The sequence below is a fragment of the Ixodes scapularis genome, unplaced genomic scaffold, assembly GCF_016920785.2.
Source record: "Ixodes scapularis isolate PalLabHiFi unplaced genomic scaffold, ASM1692078v2 PGA_scaffold6__148_contigs__length_123643588, whole genome shotgun sequence".
Taxonomy (NCBI): domain Eukaryota; kingdom Metazoa; phylum Arthropoda; class Arachnida; order Ixodida; family Ixodidae; genus Ixodes; species Ixodes scapularis.
In genome coordinates, this window is record NW_024609881.1 from 81,164,931 (window position 1) to 81,184,629 (window position 19,699).

A 19,699-nucleotide genomic window follows, 5' to 3' on the forward strand; every position below is an offset into this window, starting at 1 on the left:
TAATCAAGACACGCTGGCATCACCGACGTCACTTCCGATGTCAACTTCCGCCCGCGACACGAACTACGTCGTTGCCATGCCATTCCGGCCAATCCACGCGAAAAGCAACCGGCTTCTGACGGCTACGGCTAATTGTATGATCCCCCGCGTCCGCCGCCATCTTCCACGTTTTGGCTGCGGCTCTGCGCGCAGTGGGACGACTTGAACAAATTTGTCTTGTTCCTCGTGTTCTTCCGAACTAAGTAGACAGCTATTTTGCTGGCTCGAAAAGATGCCGCGGACTAGTTTGCTGTCTACTTGGCTGCCTTTTACCTTCTCAGATATTGACATTTTTTGTTTATCTTTTTTTCGCTTGGTTTGTATGCGTGGTGCTTTGCCTAGAAGTGGTGTCAGCGGTGTCAGGTTTACAAACAGACGTGCGACAGCCTGACACGCGAAGCGGGCTGAGCGTGTACCGTGTAGCACTGGATTTTCTTTCGTTTTTGGACGTTACGACGAGTCTCCAAGGTATGCTAGGGGTGCGACTGAGCGGACTGTGCCCCTTCGACGCCACTGGCGGGTTCGGAACTGCTGATACGCCTACCCCGCGAACTTGCCAAGGAGCTACGGCAGCGGGTAAAGTACTATTTCTGCACCGAATTTTGATCTCTTACGAAGAATTATTTCTGTAAACGCGTGCACGGATTACACGCGTTGAAAGATTACACGCGTGAACATATCAAATATTTATCTTCGTTTTGTTTTTTCTTGTCGGAAACTAAGGTTTCGCTCTGAAGAACGGCATGAAGCGATGCGATAAAACGTGTAAAAGCAGTAGCGTGTCGAACCACGGTCTGTGTGAACGATATAGTGGGTGTTCGCAAACAAGCGTCTCAATTTGGCTCTAAAAAACAAACAAACAAAAAGAACGAGCAAGTAACGCGTAGTTTGTACATTTCTGTGGCGACGTTTTAAAGACCGCTCGTGTCTGGTCGACGTGTTATGACGACTCAAAAGACCCGTGGGCGCTGTTAGGAGCTGCGAGTTTTTGCGGTTGTTTGTGAACTGCTGTGAATAGGCTAAAAACGTGACACGGGAGGCAGATGTTTTTCTAAGAGTGGCACTCTCTTAATTCGTGCCAGTCGCGTTCTTTTATGCATTTGATTGTTCCTCGGTCGCCTGACGTGTCTAAATATAGCTCAACTTACCCCTTTTTATGATTACCTTTTCATAATTTTCGTTTTGCTTGCAGAGGAGGGGCTGACAGTGAAGAAGTGACACGAGCGAGTCTGCTGTGCACAAGGCCGTTGCCATGAGCCAGTACAACGTGAGATCTTCGCAGACGGTAGCAGCAGCGTTCTTCTGCCTCGATGCCGCGGCTAGAGCGTGCCTCGACCCGTTCGTACCCATCTACCTCCGTCACCATTCCCTGAATGCGTTTCATGCAGGCGCCGTGATAGGCATTGCTGCGTTCCTTGCTGCTGCTTTCGTGCCGTCGGTTGTATGGTTACCAAGATGGCGACGACAGGGCTGGAGGAGCATTCTCCTCGCCTCCAGCGCCCTTGCTGCCATCTGCTACATCGCCCTGCTCATGGTACCGCCAATGTCCAGTCAGTACCAGTTGACATCGCCATGCTCTCAGGCTCACCTCAAAGTACCGACGGCAGCAATGACTAGTGCGAGCCTGTCACCGAGTTCGTGGGAAGCTCACCCTACCAGTCATCGAGGCACGTCTGCCAAGCCAGTGTCTACTGTTGGGACGTCGGCCAAGCCGTCTTCTCTGCGAGTGGCTTCGTTCGGAACCTACGAGCCAATGCCAACGGCGCTGCCAGTTAGCGCAACTACCGCTGCCACCGTGATAGTTCCCTCAGCAGTGCAGCAGAATAGTAGTAACGAGCATCATGCGGATCGTCACACAGATAATCGTAACAGGCCTCATAGGGAAGCAGACGGAGGATTGGAAATAACCCTAATGACTGCAAGGCCAACTACAAAGCCCACCAGACCAGATGCACTGCTTGAGAAAAGTGCAATGATTGCACCGGAATCAAATGGCACTGGCAGACAAGCTGGAGTTCCAGGACAGCGCAGAAAGAAGGTCCTTCCTCCAGAACATATTCCGCATACCACGACGGCGGTGCGTCAGAATGCCTCATCTGGACTTGGAGTGGGAGACGGTCGGACGCAGGGTCCAAGCTGCGACGGATCGTCGCCGGATCCAGACTGCCTTATTCCTCCGAAAGCCAAGTTGGAAGAACAGTTCGACCACTCCATACTGCTCCTGGTCACCCTTATCGTGGTCTTCGGCGAGTCAATGCTTTCGCTGGCAGGACTAGCGGCCAACGAGTCCTTCTTCCGCTTCCTGGATGAGATTGACACCACCGAAAAAGCAAATGCGCACCGCACGCACGCCGCCGTCGTGTCTGCTGTGGTCGTGGGCATCTCTGCTGTTGTGGCGACGCAGGTCCCCTGCGTGCCGCTGTCGACGTGGGGCAGCTCGACCGAGGTGTACCTCCTGGTCTTCGGCGCGCTGGTCTCAATGTCCCTCCCGCTGGCCGCCTTTTTTCCAGAGCCCCAGCAGGCGGTCAGGAGGAGGACGTCGGCTGGGACATGTCGGGGAGTGGTGGATGCTCTGAAGGGCGGTGAGGGTGCCCTGATGGCGACCACCCTGGTACTCTTGGGTGCACTCGCCGGTGTAGAAGGAACCTTCTTCCTCTGGCATCTCGAAGAAGGTGGCCACAGCAACGCGCTCGGCGCAGTAATCATGGCACGCGCTGTGGCCCGCGTTGCGGCACTGCTTCTGGTCAGGGCTGGCGGGCTTCCGGGGCGGCTGCACGGCTGGCTCGTCTTCGCGGTCATCTGCACGTCTGCTCGCTGCGCCTGCTACGTCCAGTCCGGTTGGCAGCTCGCAGCGATGGCGCAGCTGTTGTCGCCGCCATCGACTGTGCTACTGTGGTTTGCGTGCGAGCGGTGGGCACGGAGAACGTCCACGGGTATCGACGCCGAGCGATGCGTGCTTGCGGCACTTGCCGTCTGCCACCGCGGGATCGGCACTGGCGTCGGAGCAATCCTGGGCGGAGCTGCGGCGGCGTGGATGGGAACACGGTCTGCCCTCGGACTCTGCGCTGTCGTCGGGATGATTGGAGGCGCAGTTGTCTTTACGGTGACGCACTTCGTGGCACCTAGGCCGCCGAGTTATGACCGGCTGCTTTGGGACCCGACAAGTCCAAACTCCGAGAGCGAGTCGGAAGAAGAGATGCAGCCCCTGGAACGACAGGCGGCCGCAGTCGGTGACACATCGTCCTGATTTCCTCAGACGAACAGAAACGGCGGACTGAACGGTCCACTGGAATCGTCTCGACACCGACAACGTCCCTGCAACGTTTCGGAGACGCTTCCTCTTTGCCGTGCATCGTGTGCATTTCAGAGTGGCGTCAAGATACTATTCGGACATTCTGCGCGCTTTTTGGGGTGTGCTTAGGGCATCGTATATCACGAGGCATTTTGGGAACATTGCATCCAGTCATTGCAAGGGTCGGCGACCTTTCACAAGCTCTCCACGAGTGGGCAGTGCTAACGTGGCCACTGAACCACGTCGCAAGCCAAAGATGGTCCACTTCCATACTAGTCGGTGTTTATAGTTATTTTCCAGGGAGCATAGCTTTTGTATTATATAGTGAGGACACTTTTGGGAGAAAACAATAACATGTCCTTTATTTCTGTTAACTGTTGGGGGTATGGGAGGGGAAAAGAGTAAACATTTGTTTTCATTGGATGAGATTCGTTGTCATCTGTCCCTTAGACGGGGACACAGGCACTTTCAATAAGTTGCAGACAGGTGCTCGGAGGATTCAGACGGTTTCATTGACTAACATGAATTTACATTCTCTTTTTAATACCGTCGCATAAAAGTTGCATGTGGTGTAAAAAAATGATTGCTTTTCGGTCTTATTTTTTTTGTCTATATTAAGAACCAAAATTCTGCCAGTAGGCCTTTCTTTTTGCATGCTGCAGCCATTTACATGTTGCGGATGGTTCCTTTACTGGACTAGCTCTAAGATGAGAAAAAGTTGTCTAGCAGAAATTCCCAGACCTAGTATTAAGGTCCATGCGTTTTGAAGGTTAACTCATTAGCATACTCGTTTTTTTATGAAATGTACAACAAAATTTAATTTAGATTGTGCAGTTCGCACGAAAATTGAGGGAAACGTTTACTTGGCCTTCAGATGCTCTTTGCTGTTTTTGTTACCAGTTCCTGGCCATGCGATGTGTCCATTCAAACAACAGGACAACAAATGAATGTTGCCTTCAATTTTCATACGGATTGCCAATTTTAAATGAAGTTTTTGAGACATTGGAGAGGTGGCACAACTCGTCACTGAGGATGGTACAGTCTGATCCACTTAATGCTGTACAGTCGAATATCGTTAATCGGGGGGGGGGGGGGGGGGGGGGAATTTGTTTGAATCAAGCAAAGTTTGAATTATCATAAGTTTTCTCCCATAGAGACGCGTAAGATGGGACCTGCATGTTAGTTTAAATTATCCGCAAGTTTGAATTAATAAGTCGACTGTACAGCTTATAACAAGCAGTTTCTAGTCCAGATACAATGATAATCGGTTATAACAATTGAATTTTCAGGTTTTCTCAATATCGTTCTTAGTGGATTGCACTGTAGAACACTCGCCACTCTCAAGTAAAAAGTATCCACCAATCTCATTGGACTAGAGCAGACACCTGCACGAGGCCTTGTTGTCCATCCTTGCACTTAAAAATCTCAAAATGTATATATATATATATATATTTTTTATGGGAAATGGAGTTTAGTGGTGAAAATTTGTAACAAATGACAAAGTAACCTGAAGGTGTGGGAGCAATAGTGGTATGCTTCCTTCTCTTGTGGAGTCTACAAAACGGCTTTCGAAACGGAAAAACTAGGCACTCTTCGGGCTTGCTAGTTCATAGTGGACAGCGTGAGTGACGCTCGTGATTGGCAGTCAAGTGGTTAACTTCAACACACAAACAAACTGCAGCCTAGAGACTTGTTTACACACTTGCGTTTGACTACGGCCAACCGGTTTTTAAGCCGAGCTGGTTGTAAATAGTCTTGAGTGGCTTGAGAATCGGTTGCAGTGCAGTAGGCTGTCGGCAAACGCAAGAGTGGACCAGTCCTCATACTATTGAACGAGCAGACTTGCGAGCAAGCTTCCCGTTCTGTCGCTTTGCTCGGGTGGTTAGGGGCGCCATGAAATTCTGTAATGAGCTTTGTTGCATGTTGCCGTACTTGTCGCTTAGAACCGCCAGGGAAATGTATGATAAACATTGTTCGCAAATACGCCAAATTACACACTGTGGGCAACGATTACACGTGAACAACGCTGACCGGCGACATGTACTCTCAAACGGGCAATGCTTGCCCAAAGGTGGCTTTTCTTACGTTGGCAAGCGGCACTGGCCGCTTGTTCGCTCGGCGAAACTACACCCCATTGCATGATCACAAAACTGAACTACTTTTTAGCAGCACACCTAGTTCTGTGATGTCGTTAGGATGTCCCTAGAATGTCCTGTGGATGTTTATAGGACATCCTAGAACATTAGGACACCCTAAGGACATCCTAAGGTTATTCACAGAACTAAGTGTGCTTCCAGAGTATGGATTTCCAAAAAGGCCGCCGCAGACATCAAAGTGACACGGGTTCTGAAGATACTTCGAAAGTTGTTTGTCACTTTGCCACAGTTCGTAAAGCACTTGGGAGAAACGGAAGCATAAAAATATTCTCTATCATAAAAAGAGTCTTTAAAGGCATGATGGTGCTTACAGACACCTGCGAGGGCCACCATGTTTTAAAAGATTCTGCACCAACTCGCCGAACAGAAGGCACTGAGCTATAAGAGGGTCGTCAAAAAAGACCTTGCCTCTTTCGAAAGGCATGTCGTGGTGCGTTCACGCACGAGCAGTCTCTCCTGTCGACTTGGAAACGCGACGCCAAACTTTCGTCGGGCTACGGCTACGCAGCACGGTCCTGCGAGATGGGCGTGCCCTTATCGAGTTTACGTAAAAAAAGGTTACAAAAACACATAAATTATTCTTTGATTCTACAACGGTATCCGTTGTGAGAACGACGACACAAAAAGGATCCATCTGAACGAGCGGTGCATAGTTTGATCCCCGGTGGAGGCGTCCGATTCCCGCCGCCATTAACGAAGATTCAGCAGCACTGCATTTTCGAACTTGGACAAAAAAATTAATTCGGCATATCAAACGCAGCATTCACCAACGGGGCGGGAACGGCAGGGAGCTCCCTTCCTTCGATAACGCTTCGGTGCCTCGTTGGCTTCGAGCGTGCGTGCACGGCCGAAGCACTGGGGAAGGCAACGAGTGCATACTCGAGGCCGGGCATTCAAGAAAGATGCCCCGTCGTTGTTATCCCGTCTGTGACTGCGGATGGCAAGTTCGTCTGCACCTTTTGCAGGGCTTGGAGTGATGTCAGAATGCTGAGCTCTGATTGGTTCTGCTTGAAGGATAATGGGTAGACCTCAAGGCAGAGTTGCTTTGAGGCCTACCCACTACCCTTCAATCGAAGCTCGGCATTCTGATGTCACCATAACCCCTGCAAAAGAAGCAGACAAACTTGCACTCCGCATAGCCAAAAACATATAGACGGACTGATGCGTTGGAATGCTGCGTGGCCGATTCTCGCTTCGGAGGGCGGAAATCTGCAGCAAGCGAGGCCCGAAAGCTGGCTCTATGCCACGCTTGAGGCCAGTCTTCCTGGAGGAACGTTGGAGCACGGCCGTCGGCCCGAGAACACGACAGGTCTTGGTCGGCGGCTGGGGCCGTTTCGGCGACATCTCGCGGGGTTGTCGGCGTGGACGTCGGTTCCTCGGGGGTTTGGCACTGACCTTCAGGGGTCTTGTTTTTGGGGCGCGATGTGCTGCAAGGGAAGTTTTGCAAACGATTTTGAGCCGGTTCGTCCCGGCACACATACGTATGCAGAACCAGGATTTTTCCGTGGGGCCGAAGACCCCTTTCCCAAAATGCACGGTTACTAAAGTGGGCGAAAAGACAACAGGAGGAGAAGGCGGAAACGACCAAAGAGGAAAGTAGAAAGTTGACGGCAGGCTTGTGTTTCATGGTTTTGAGGCCTGCATTTATGCAGAAATGAGCAAAGGACGAATGTTTCTTCAGCAGGTGTACTGGCTTTGTTAAGGATTTAAGACTTTGGAACTGTCTTACGGCATGAGCAATTGGGTCGAAAGGAGAGGTATTTTGCATGCACATGCTTGCAAAAAGTTTTCAGTTCTGTGTTGCATACAGCTCCTAAACAAATCAAAAGCTCCCTTTAAAGATCGATCTTGCTTCGTACCAATTGTAAAATATTTTTTTTTCTCATAAAGAGCTCCACATTATTCTGTTCTTGCGTTTCAGCAAATGTCTGACGTCCGCTCAAACGTACAATTAAGAAAATTTGAGTGACATACACCAAACAAAAAAGTCTATAAACCTCCCTCTCTAACAGAAAAAAAAAAAAATTGGCTTGCATTTAGAAGTTGCACAAGTTTCCTGCGGCGACTATACACCTCCATAAGACGCAATGAGGCAGCAATAATACCACGTGGGAAATAAGCGGATTCACCCTAGCATCCATGAGTGGACGCAGACGTCTACTCACCATGCGCTTCATGATGCACAGGATGTTGACCCAGGCAAAGGAGCAGATGCCGACGGTGACCACTCGGAGATGCGGTGGCACCAGGAAGAAGTTGACGCATTGGGCCGGGATCCAGAAGCAACAGCTGAGCTGCAGATGGAACGCAATGCTGGTGGTTTGCCAGGTTTGACCTCTAAATGGCTACATTTCTTTCACGATATATAGGGTGTTATGGATTGAGGAGCTGGCATTAAAATTGGCCAGAAATATTGGCGTCCGCCCGTTGCCAGCTCGAACTTGCACCAGAGATGTACTTATAGGTGCATTTTGCCTTGCGATGTTTCAAGGCATAGCTCCCTTCCTGCGAAAAAATTAGTCCAACACTCTTGACAGCAGTAACGGCAGACAGTGGTGCAGAGGATCGAGTTAACCAAGGAAGGTGGTCCCATTTCCGAACAGGTGAAGCAAACGCACAGTGGCACTAGGTCGAAAGCAGACGATGCCATTTTGTGCTCGCTGCCTCAATCAGAAGACGCCACAAGCAGCTAGGTTAGCTAGGTCATCAGCATCTTCAACTCAAAATGCCAAGACAGTTCTTCTAACGTTTTGCAGGATGCCGTAAAATTTCACGAGATAAAACTACCACTAAAATGCGCCATTACTAAAAGTTTAAGCTTGTATACACGCAGGCATCCATTTTTCTGGCTGAATTCAGAGTGAACCTTTCAGTTCACAACACCCTATAGGGGACATTCACTTGATGCCATAACAGAGTGCGCCGTTTAGTGTGCATGTTTAGAACAAGCTCGCACCTACAGGCTGCCAAGACTGGCAAGCTCGATGGTGTGGAATGCACATTGCAAAATCACTCTGGAAGCTCGCCATCAGCGCACGCTCACCAGGAATGGACTCTGCTATGCCCGCCTGGGAATACTGCCTATACATGTTGTGACGTGCACATTAAATTTTTTCACTCATGAACATCAAACAGAAGTCTGCAAAGATATTGTCTTCAAAATAAAGAAACATAAGCGGGGTATTTTTCGCAGACTTGCAATTGTCTCAGAGGCTCGACTAGCTTTCCTTTTTCGCTTCACGCATTCTCTGACCAGCCCAAATACTCGGGATGAGTTGGCGACAAAGCATGTAAAGTGGTTTAGCATAAAAATACACATAGAGAAGGGGTTGCAATCGTTAACAACAATCAAAGCAAAGCCTGTTAAGCTCGTCTGCTAGCTTTTCCAGTTAGGTGGGTCATGTGCATAAGATGGTAGATCACGGTAGAGACATAAACAAACTAAAGTTTCTCCTTGAAATAGGTGTGGCCACTACATTTTCCTGCGAACCTGAGAAAGCGTCGTTTTGGTACGTTCAAGGATAATGTTGCTGCTTTGTACACTGCCAATGTACTAACATATAAATTTATTTCGCAGTATAATTTATGTCGACGTAACATTGCAGATGCGAGGTTTAACTCCTTTTGGGCTGTATCACTGATCCCTGTGGGACTCTTGATTTTTACATTAACAGTCAATGATTTTTTTTATTCTTTTCGCCAGTTTATTGCATAGGGGGCAGAGATCAAGGCATAGTGCCTGACAGTCTCTGCCCCCTAAAGTTCAGCAGCTCAAGATAGTTACATAATAGCAACAATTCTACAAAACATTACACAATTAAAAAGTCACGTTAAAGCAACAAGGGAAAGTAAACAACAATAGGTTCATTCGGTAATAAATTCCACTCCAAATAAACGTCAATAAAGGTTAGTCGTGTTAAAACTAAAACCAAAACAAGCAACCAAAAATCCAGAATACAATCACATATGTATATCTTCGGCATGTCAGCAACAACAAATTCAGATATGATTACAACGAAAACACATATCTTTGAGATTGGCCATATATAGCAACTCTGTTCTTGGTATACTCAAATTTATTGTATTGAGAGATTTAGTTGTTTAAAAAGTTGACGTTTGTCGGCCATAGTTGGTGCTTCTGGCCAGCATCCTTTGCTTTGGGTTTCTAATCGGGTATGCACTCAGGCTGTCTGTTGGTGCGGTATAGTCTACTTTTATGTATCCATTGTAAAAGTTTGAAATTTGTGTTTAGCAAGAACAATGCAGTCCTCTTCAGTATTACCTAGGAAGACCACACGTCAAATATTGCAACCTAGTTCTGTTTAAATGTTCCTTAAATGGTCCGGCAAACTTTGCAACGTGCCAAATTGCCGAAATCAGCTGACGCTAGCAGGCGAATTGAAGCGCAACCAACAGCGCAGTCAAGGTTACGGCGTCGGCGTAGCCAACATTGAGCCAAACATCATCACCCCTTTTTGTTTGTTTTTACTTCTCCGGGCAAGCGTAACAGTGACGGCAACATTCCCTCTCGGCGCTCAGCGGTGTACATGTGATTGGCATAACGCACCTGTGCAGCGCACTTCTGGGGGTTACCGATGTCTCCCGCATCACAATTGCCATCGTCATCTCACCGTTTGTGATTATTGTCTCTCGGAGTTTCGTTCACACTACATGCGCAGACTGATGCTGCAATTGTGCAGACGTTGTTGAATGTCGTAGACACCAATACATGGTGAAGAGTGCGGTGCAGACGATATTTTGTGCTGGCACACGCCCGCCCCAATCCTGCCCGTCGTTGCGTAGCGGTTCACATGCCTCTCTCATGCCACATGATAGCCACGCTTTTGGCGGCCCGAGGCCAATGTTGCCAGACGGAGCCGAAGTTTTGGTTTCTCATTCTGCTCTTGTTTAAAGTAAGAATTAGCAATGTACAACCGATTTTTCATGAAGCAAATGACGTAATGGCTTTTATTAGTGCTTTTTAATGTAAAATCATTCAATATCCCGAAATTGAGCGGAATTTCCCTTTAAGCATATTATATTCGATGAAGAGTGACCATATCCTTAAATTTCTGGTATCCCCTTTATAGTTTTCACACGTCCATAAGATTTTCTTCTGTTTGCAACTGTCACCATTCTCCAGACCAAAATTACGTAACTAATTTTGGAGTATAATAAGGAATAATATAATGTGTTGTTTTAAACACGGGTAAGCATCAATTTTTATATCCTACAAATTCTTTTGCCTCATTTGTTGTGACACACTGTTCACAGACACTCAAATATCACTATAAATTAATTTTCTATCTGCCCAAAATAAATTTAAAAAAATGTGATAACGAATTGAAGAAATTTCACTGCGGACACTCCGTTTCCACTGTCCACAGATTGGTAGGTCACGGGAAAATTCAGTTCTGCAAGACCTAATCCCACTCAACAGTTTTGCCAGCAACAACTAAACAAAATTAAAAGGCACACAGCTGGAACCGTAGGCTGCCACAGGAAATGCAGTCAATCATGTCAAGAAAACAGTGTCATACGGACACCGACCTGTAGTTTTCAACATTGCTCTCGGCGCCGGATCTATTTACATATTGTCTACTCAGTTCCTCAATCACCGTAACGAAACACCAATGGACCAGGTACAATTTTCCCATTGAGCATAAGTTCCAGTTATCAGAAGGAAGACCACTTTTTTTTTAGGACGTGGAGAATAAAACACTTGTTTCGCCAAGTTTCACCAATCATGCGCCAGCTAAAGAGGTCCTACCGAAATATTAGAAACTTAATGTCTGTTCGTTATCACGAAGAATATCGGTCTGACATGTTACGATTTTTTTTTTCTGCTGCGGGTGTTTGCACAGGACAAAAATCTTTTGTTTTCCCAGTCCCGGCAATGGTAGCACCCCCTATTTAAGAAAATATGTGCAGACCTGGCCAAATCAAAATAGATATATTGAATTTGCAATCCGACTAATGCCCCATGCATGCAACCATGTGCAGTGTGTGTAATTGTAGCTCTGACAGGCTTGTAAATGTGCATCCTTACCCACACGAGCAGAGACATTGTAAGGCGATCGAAAAGTGCCTTACCACGTCCTCCGTACACGTGGTGACAAAGTTACCGAACCCCGTGTTCCTAGAAAGCCACCAACAACTGCCTAAGTACTCACGAATGTGCAAGGCCTCACCTTGTAAGTCGGCCAGAACTTTTGCTTGAGCTCTGCAAAGAGGTCCTCCTTTCCCTCCATGGCACTCATGGCTAGAAGGAGAAATGAGAAATTGGATAATGTTGGCTATGTTAATCAATCAATTTTTTTTTTTTTTCCTTCGTCAAGCTGGCAGCAGGGGCAAAAAGCTGTAGCAAGCACAGCTTGACGAGGCCTTATCTTTAAAATGGGCACCATGGCGTGAGAATGCTCTTGAAAGTGGGGCTCCTCAAGCATTTTTATTTTCAGGAGACCCCCAGAAACTTTGAAAAACAACCACAAGTCTCTATTTCTCCAGGTAGTATTATATACTGAAACAATCCCCGAATTTACTATTAAGTACTTTACGGGGCTCACAGGGACACAGACCTCCATCAACAAACTACACCAGTGGGATGGTTCATCTGCTACATATACTAGTACTCCTTTGGTGACGCCTAAGCTGAGTGAAGCTACGCTCTCGCCGGACCCATAAACCGCCTCCCTTTCATCACAGCCCCGCTATCTGCGTGATGGTATGGGCTGGAGTATGATCATGTGGCAGACACCAAATGTGTGACTGGACAAACAAGCATGTAGCTTTCATCACCCTGTCAGCTTAGGGGTGAATGCGTATGCGGAGAGCAAGTCGTCTGCTTCTTGCGCAGGAGTTGCGGTGACGTCAGAATGACTCCGAGCTCTGACTCGCTTTGGCTGAAAGGATTTTGGGTAGACCTCAACGCTAGATGCCTTGAGGTCTACCCACCAGGGTGCCTAGCGAATTATTGTTTTGTAATTCCCTGACTTTTCTAGGTTTTAACTGGCAATTTCAGGTGAAATTCCCTGACCACTGTAGAGGCGGCTAAATATATAAGACCATTCCAACAAAAGGCATTGAGCACTGTGAGGACCATTTTGCACGAGCTTAATCCAACTTGCATATTCCGAAATATTCGGGTTCGTCCCGTCTGGATTAAACGTGCACTTTCTTTGCATCGACATCGTCAGTGAAGTGGCCACTTCCGGAAACGCAATAAAAACATGACGCTCAACCACACACGTCCTTAAAGGGGCCCTGCAATCATATTTAAGCGTCTACCTTTTTTGCAGTTCCCACGTCTCTTGGTGTTTGGGCAAGCCAGCAGGCACGGAGGTAGTAACTAAATATCATATTTTAACCGAACAACACGGAAACCTCCTCCACCGACAAGGGCGACCCGCGGTACCGAAAGCGCGCTAAATGTGGTGTATTTGGTCCTGGGCTTACTACTGGTCAAAGCCGCTAAAAGCTTCTTTTTGGTCGAAATACAAAATATAAGTGGCGCGAACCATTTCAATTATTTATAAAAGTAGTTTTTGTTCAGTATCTTAGATCAGAAAAGAAACGAATGCAGTTCATAAAGTACGGAAACAAGAAATGACCCTTCGACATACCCGCCACCAAGCGGTAGAAAAGGCAGCGCATACTGGAAAGGAGTAGTGGGATCAGGCGCCGACACGCGCAGGTCTCGGATGTACGTGGCGGCGCTGCGGTCGTATGGACCGGAGGATCCAACAGGCTTGGAGCGTTCCGAAGGCCTTCGGCGAGAAGCTTTGTCTTGCGGTTTGGCTATTTTGCGGTATGGCAGCACAAAGTGGCTCCCATTCTGAACTGATCTTTACCCTGTGTTTGCTGTCGTTTGTGGCCAATGAAGTGTCATGCCGAATTAGTGTTTAATCGCGCAGCAAATGCAATGAAAGCCGCTCTGGCTGCCCGCTGCATACAGCCTATCCAGAACATGCTTCAGTGGCGCCCTCTCGTACCGTCAACACGGAGTGCGGCAGTCGTGAGCGCTCGTTGAGCTCACCACCCCTCCTCTAGTTCACGGCCACTCAAGCAAGCAAGGACGTCATGAGGGAGGTTATTTTTTGCTTGTTTTTGTAATTCTAATTTGCCTATAACTTTTCAAATCAAGTGAATTTTGAGAAAAGAAAAGTTTCACTAAGTTACTATGTTCAGTGTGCTTAGATTCGGTGCAAATTAAAAACCAGTAAAAAAGTCCTTGCAGGGCCCCTTTTTTACTGGTTTTTAAAAGACCTGTGCAACGATTTTAACGTAGAAAGAATTGGCATTTTCTACCTTTGACACTGCTCATCTTGTCACAAAGGACAGAAAACAAACCTCCTTTCTTCAAGAAGTTGCGATTCCGCCGAGTATTTGCGAGGCAAAAATTTGAATATTCCCCGACCTGAAGCCATCAGCGGCGGCCATGAGAACCATGCGGCATGACGTCAATGGGGGTCTTGTAGAAAGATAGCAAGTTGTGCGAATACCTCCTCGATAAAAGGTAACTTTTCTACAAGTCTCGTCATTCCAACATAAATACGACAAAAACCTGGTATCATCGACAAAACTTTTATTACACAAAGTTTTAGTGGCACCATCTATCCTAGGTCCACAAAACCGTCAGCTCTATCTGCTACCGCGAACAGCCGCCTGAAGCCGGAGGGGGCGGACGAGGGCAGAGTCGGACGGGGATGGCCAGACCCGGATGAGACTTTCCTCCTCTCACCTTATTGTTCGCGCTGCGCCAGCACGTGGTCACGCGGTCGCGAAAGGACAAGTACTCGCTGCTCACTGATGGCTCTAGAGAGAGAGCTTCAACGGAACCCCGCGCCACCCCCATTGACGTCACAGCCCATGTGACTCGGAAGATGGTGAAGGAGTTGAGAAATGCGGAAAACCTCAATCTTTGTCCATTTTTAAAATAAAAACTAGGACATGCAGGCAAAGCGTTTTTTTTTTTTGTTTTTCACTTCAGAAAGGTTGAGACACCAACTCCCAAATTATTTAAGCAAAGCACTGAAAATGTTGCACAGCACCTTTAACCGAATGGCAGCATGGCCGCCAGATGCAGGCTTTTGGATAAAGGTCTGCAGCTTTCCCATTTGTTACTAAATCTAGCAGCTCTAACTGGACTTAGCCTAGTGTTGCGCCCTCTATCCAATCCAAGGCTTGGACTGGATTTGTCAGCTGTTCCTTTTGCATTGGTTAGCACACTCTACATCGGGTGAGCAGAGCCCACGCTCCACTCTAAGCAGAATGTATTGCCTATTTTTCTGCCCCTAAGTCCTCAAGTCTTTGCTCAGGGCACTCGACGGCGTTTCTGGCTCATTTTCCCTGACTGAGCTCGCTTTTTGACAATATTCCTGACGATTTTTCCCGTTGATTAAAATTTCCCTGACAATTCTCAGTTTTCCCGGTTTTACCGGTCGCTAGACACCCTCACCCACTATTAATTGTTTTGGATCAGCCAATAAGAGTTTGGCATTCTGACATCATCGCAACCCTTCTGCAAAAAGCAAACGAACTTGCGCTCCGCATATATAATGATGCACCAATGAGGGAGGTGTAAGAATACTGAAATTGAAAAGTGCCCTGTCATTCATATAGTGTTTGTATTGATACACATATATTTAAATACATATTTACACGGCCAAACATGTGCCCCTGTGGCATAGTGCAAAGTTGCACACGTCAAGGTGTTCATCCCAACTTTAACGCTTGGTCGAAAATTTTTAGCTGCTTCAAGATAAGCACCAACTTGTTCCAACTGCAAACCAAATGGCTAAAAAAGCTCAGGCAACCATTATGACAATTAGAACCAAAAAGAAAAATGCTGGTGAGGCCAAGGTTGATAACGATATGGAGAGGAACTACCTATATGGCGTCTACCTACTTTTCAACAGCACCGTGTACATATAGAGAATGAACTGCAAGCATAAAATGTAAATGTAGTGCACCAGCAGATTGCTTTAGAAAACAGCTGTTTTAATTGTCAGAGGCAGTGAAATTAATGAGAGTTCTATGTGATAAAAAAGCGCACATGCTCCAACCCCAACACTGAGAGCACCTCTGAAGAATATGGTACAAGAGGAAATAACATCATATATCAGCATGCACAGACTACAAACCTGAAAAGCGAAGGCAGATGCATTGGGAGATAGATTCACAAGCAGAGCGGCATTGTCAGAGGCCTTGAAATTAATTAAGTTTGTGCTAAAAAAGCACAAAAACCTAGCACAGCTATAAGGCCCAATAACAACCGTAGAGAATGATTGTAAAGCGCAATAAATAGGAAAGTAGTACGCTGTCCTCAGTTCAAGCTGGGATAATTTATACCTTTAGCTCCATAGGAACTCCACATATATGGCTTGCTGGTTATTATTTCAGAACATTTGTTCACCTATTTTATGCCAGAATCTTCATTAATTCATACTTGTTCTTGAACTTCAAGTAGGTTTTAAATACTAAGGGAGCTGGCCATGTCACCAGTTTGGTCGAACTACACAAGCAGTGCTACACACAAACAAAGATACATTTATATATATTAAAATGCGATAAAGAACCTTCGGTGAAACAACAATGACAGACGGATTTATTTCGACGAGGCTGAAACATAGAAATAAATGTCTGTTCTTGTTGTTTCACCAAAGGTTCTCTACCGCATCATATATCTATATATGTTTGCCATTTTGTGGATAATTCAAGCAGAATGAGCTGGTTTCTTCTAGTCTCACATTCAAGAATGTCGCAAGGCATTCTTGTTGCTTATCTCCAGACGAGTTTAGAAATCTGTTCTTAAATATTAGACTGATATTAAGCAACAACTACTTCCAATGTCTGAGTGAACAAAAATGCTCAAGACACCGCAAAAGCAGCAAGCCTTGCCCACATCAGATCTCACTTATTCCAACATATGTTTTCAGGACTACACAATATTCCATGCTTGACATATGTAGTGGTATGCAACAGGCCAAGATCATCGGAATGAGCACGCACAGCGAGAAACCCAGTTTGTTTATGCCGTTGTGGAAACGCCAGCCTAGGCAAAAGCACCAATTCAATAAATAGCCATATGAAGTACAGTAAAACCTCGTTATAACAAAATGGGATATAACAAACTAATGGATATAACAAAGTAATCATAATTCCCCTTGCTTGCTATAGTGGAAAGAAATAGATATTGGCTATAACAAACTGATGGTTATAACAAAACAATTATGACCGCTCCTTCAACTTTGTTATAACGAGGTTTTACTGTATATCAAGCCACTTTGGACCTTTTGTAGTAGAAATACAGATAGAAAAATTATGTTCTAATTAAATGTTGTGTAATGCATACATATATGTTAATGGAGCAGAGATACGTATGTGTGAATTGTTTGATCAGGCAAATTGGAGACTGTAGTCAGTGGAGTGTTAATGCAAGAACTCCTATATTATAGGCAGCGTTCACTGGGTGTCATAATTGAGTGTGGTGTTCACAGCACAGGCCCAGCAAGAGCCCCTGCTTATCTTCTGAGAAGAACTACAATCTCGATGGGCTAAGCATATTGCAGAAGTGTTGTGGAAGCTTATTGTAAGCTTGCGCTGAGCAGGAATGGACTCAACTATGGCCACCAGTGAATGCCACCTATAGTGACTCAGATAGATAAGAGCATAGCAAAACAGTTAAATGCTTGCAATACTGGCAGGGGCTTTCATAAGTTGACCAACTATCACAGCTTCAATACGCAAAGAAGACAACTCATACTTTACATGCAATAAAAATTATTATTATTATATGGCATATGCCAAAACTTGTGCGATCACATACATACTGCAAACCAATTAAGCAAAGCAAAGTTTAAAAAATAAGGGAACTGCTCATTGCCGATACACATATGCAAAATAATTTTGGAGAAAAATATACCGGCATCACGCAGGACATAGTGGACGACGCTTCCACTTTTCAAACAGGTTCGTTTGAAGTGTCGAGCTCGCTCTTGTATTTCCTCCTTTGCTCGCCCTTACGGTGAAACGGAGTACACAGTTCTATGAATGCCTGCAGAACAATTATCTTTGTTATGGTTGTCTTTGTGGTCAATAAATATTTGTGCAGCACTCAATTCCCTCGGACGGTTGTCCCCTTCTTTCATCTGTTAAGTGAAGCAGTTTTATTATATTTGCATATTGCGCATGGTCTGCTCTGGAATTTAGAATTTACGCATGCATTTAAGCAGTCCATTCCTACCTAAATTCTAAATCCTAGTTTGTCACAACAGACTAGGTGGCACAAGCTATCACCTTATACGAACAGAATCAATTATATTGGTTATCCACCCATTCAGATAACAGCCATCTACGTCTTGAACGAAGTGCCTAGACAGGAAGCCGAGACCAACATCACAACAGCCACTTGGTGCACTGATAGTCAAGTGATCCGCTGGACCCTACGGGAGTGGCAACTCTTTACGTTAGTATATTACTCTATGTCTGCTCTGCTAAAGTGGAAAGAGGTGGGAGGAGGTTCCATTTCACTCTTAACCTGCCACCGACTATGCGGCGTGCAAGTTCATCTGTTCCTTTTGCAGGGGTTGTGGTGTCGTCAGAACGCCGAGCTCCGATTGGCTCTGATTGAAGGATAGTGGGTAGACCTGAAGGCAGCTTGCTTTGAGGTCTACCCACTAATTTTCAATCGGAGCCGATCAGAGCTCGGCATTCTCACGTTACCGCAATCCCTGCAAAAGAAGCAGACAAACTTGCGCTCTGCATAGTCCTACCCCAGCTTTTTTCCAGCTGGCTTCAACGAATAAAACAACCGCTATGGTGGCGTTTGCAGAATTGGTCAGCTGACTCTCGCGATCATATAGCTGACCGCACCTGCACCGTAGCAAACGTCTCACCCGAGTAGAAGGCGACCAGCAGCGCGCTGGACGCGCACACCTGGTCAATGAGGGCCTTGCGGACCGCGACAGCTGCTATCTTGCCCGGAAGCACGCGGTCCAGGTACCGGTACCAGTAGAAGAGGGCGGGGGCGTAGATGCCCGTCCCGATGACTGCGTACCGTCCGACCAGCGGCACATCGTAGCCACGCACGGACGGGTCTAACTTCTGGAGGATCGTCTGCTGGACCAGTTCGGCCCCGACATACATGGAGCCGAAGGACACCACGTTGGCCACCAGCGGACGCTTCTTAAACAGCGTCCGCACGCTCTGCATGATTATTCTGGTGCCTCTCGTCGACAAGCACCGCAGCAATTCCAGACGTTGCCGGCGGTGCTACTCCGCAGATTGTCGGCGGAGCGAAAGGGAGGGCAGTCTTCGTCGCCGAATCTAATCATCGATATGACCTCGTAAGCGTACCGTCCCATCGGTCCAGTCTCCGCCTCCAATTGAATGCGACAGCTGCAGCAAACCAGAAGCGCACAAGACGCCGACCAGGGGGGTTGATGCACTTGGGAGTTATTAAATCGGTATTCCCGGCAGACGAGCGAAGTGGAATTCCTTGTAGGAAACAGGGAAAGAGAGAAAGCCGCCGCCGCCAATCTATTTTTCTGTTCTCTCCGCTTACGTGATATCTCCTTTCCCGCTTCGTCGCGTGGACGTCCAGTTTCGGTTTCTTAGGCTTCGATGACTTGAGTCGCCCAGTACCCGATTCGTGCACATAGCAATATCCCAAAGCTACTTCGTCACTTACCGGGATAGAAAGCGAGTAGGATGAGCGACGACGAGACGGCTTGGTCGGTCAGCGCCTTTTGAATCGCCACCTTGGTCCCTTTGGCCGGCAGAACGCGATCCAGGTAACGGTACCAGTTGTGCAGGAACGGTGCAGAGACGGTGGTCCCGAAAACGGCGTAGCGCATGATGATCTTCCAGTCGTACGCCTTGGGAGATTCGTCGCCTCCGTAGCGGATCAGAATGGTCTGTTGCGTAAACTCGGCGCACACGTAGAGGGTCGGGAACGAAACCATGTTCGCGAGCAGTGGTCGCTGCTTGAATATGTTGAGGCATCGTTGGAATCGGGCCGCGATCGTGCTCATTTCGGACGTGTGTGTTGCGGGGTTCCGGCGTCGTAGTGTGTCGTGGCAGAGCGTCGAATGGGGCGTGTGCCAAGGTCGAAGAGCGTCGCGTTGAGTGAAACAAGGAAATGAACGAAATGAAGAGAACTTTGAGCGAAACACATGTCGTTGTGGGCGGTGGCCAACCGAAACAAAATGGG

At 47.0% G+C, this 19,699-nt stretch overlaps 2 protein-coding genes across 3 annotated transcripts; one reads left to right on the forward strand and one right to left on the reverse strand.

The window, feature by feature from the left end:
* Window position 1: 1 nt before the first annotated feature.
* On the forward strand, window positions 2-3,754 carry LOC121048281. Its single transcript, XM_040504437.2, has 2 exons — window positions 2-615; window positions 1,232-3,754. Exon 2 carries the CDS (start codon window positions 1,292-1,294, stop codon window positions 3,284-3,286), a length of 1,995 nt encoding a protein of 664 aa, XP_040360371.1. The 5' UTR covers window positions 2-615; window positions 1,232-1,291; the 3' UTR covers window positions 3,287-3,754.
* LOC8053178 (mpv17-like protein) lies at window positions 3,674-19,699 on the reverse strand. 2 transcript variants are annotated; one of them, XM_029994657.3, is made up of 4 exons: window positions 19,178-19,699; window positions 11,679-11,749; window positions 7,653-7,781; window positions 3,674-6,914 (listed from the first exon to the last, which is right to left on the reverse strand). In XM_029994657.3, exons 1-4 carry the CDS (start codon window positions 19,518-19,520, stop codon window positions 6,885-6,887), a joined length of 573 nt encoding a protein of 190 aa, XP_029850517.2. In that variant the 5' UTR covers window positions 19,521-19,699; the 3' UTR covers window positions 3,674-6,884. The 2 variants fall into 2 exon arrangements, with proteins under 2 accessions (XP_029850517.2, XP_029850518.2); XM_029994658.3 differs by lacking the exon at window positions 19,178-19,699 and adding an exon at window positions 18,384-18,808.

What these genes read in the sequence shown, in the direction of transcription:
- LOC8053178 (XM_029994657.3), bottom strand. Translation starts at nt 19,520, where the DNA reads ATGAGCACGATCGCGGCCCGATTCCAACGATGCCTCAACATATTCAAG. An exon ending in AGTTCTGGCCGACTTACAAG is followed by an intron (nt 7,782 to 11,678) that starts GTGAGGCCTTGC and finishes TTCCATCTGCAG; the next exon opens with CTCAGCTGTTGCTTCTGGAT. An exon ending in TGTGCATCATGAAGCGCATG is followed by an intron (nt 6,915 to 7,652) that starts GTGAGTAGACGT and finishes CTTCCCTTGCAG; the next exon opens with CACATCGCGCCCCAAAAACA.
- LOC121048281 (XM_040504437.2), top strand. Translation starts at nt 1,292, where the DNA reads ATGAGCCAGTACAACGTGAGATCTTCGCAGACGGTAGCAGCAGCGTTC.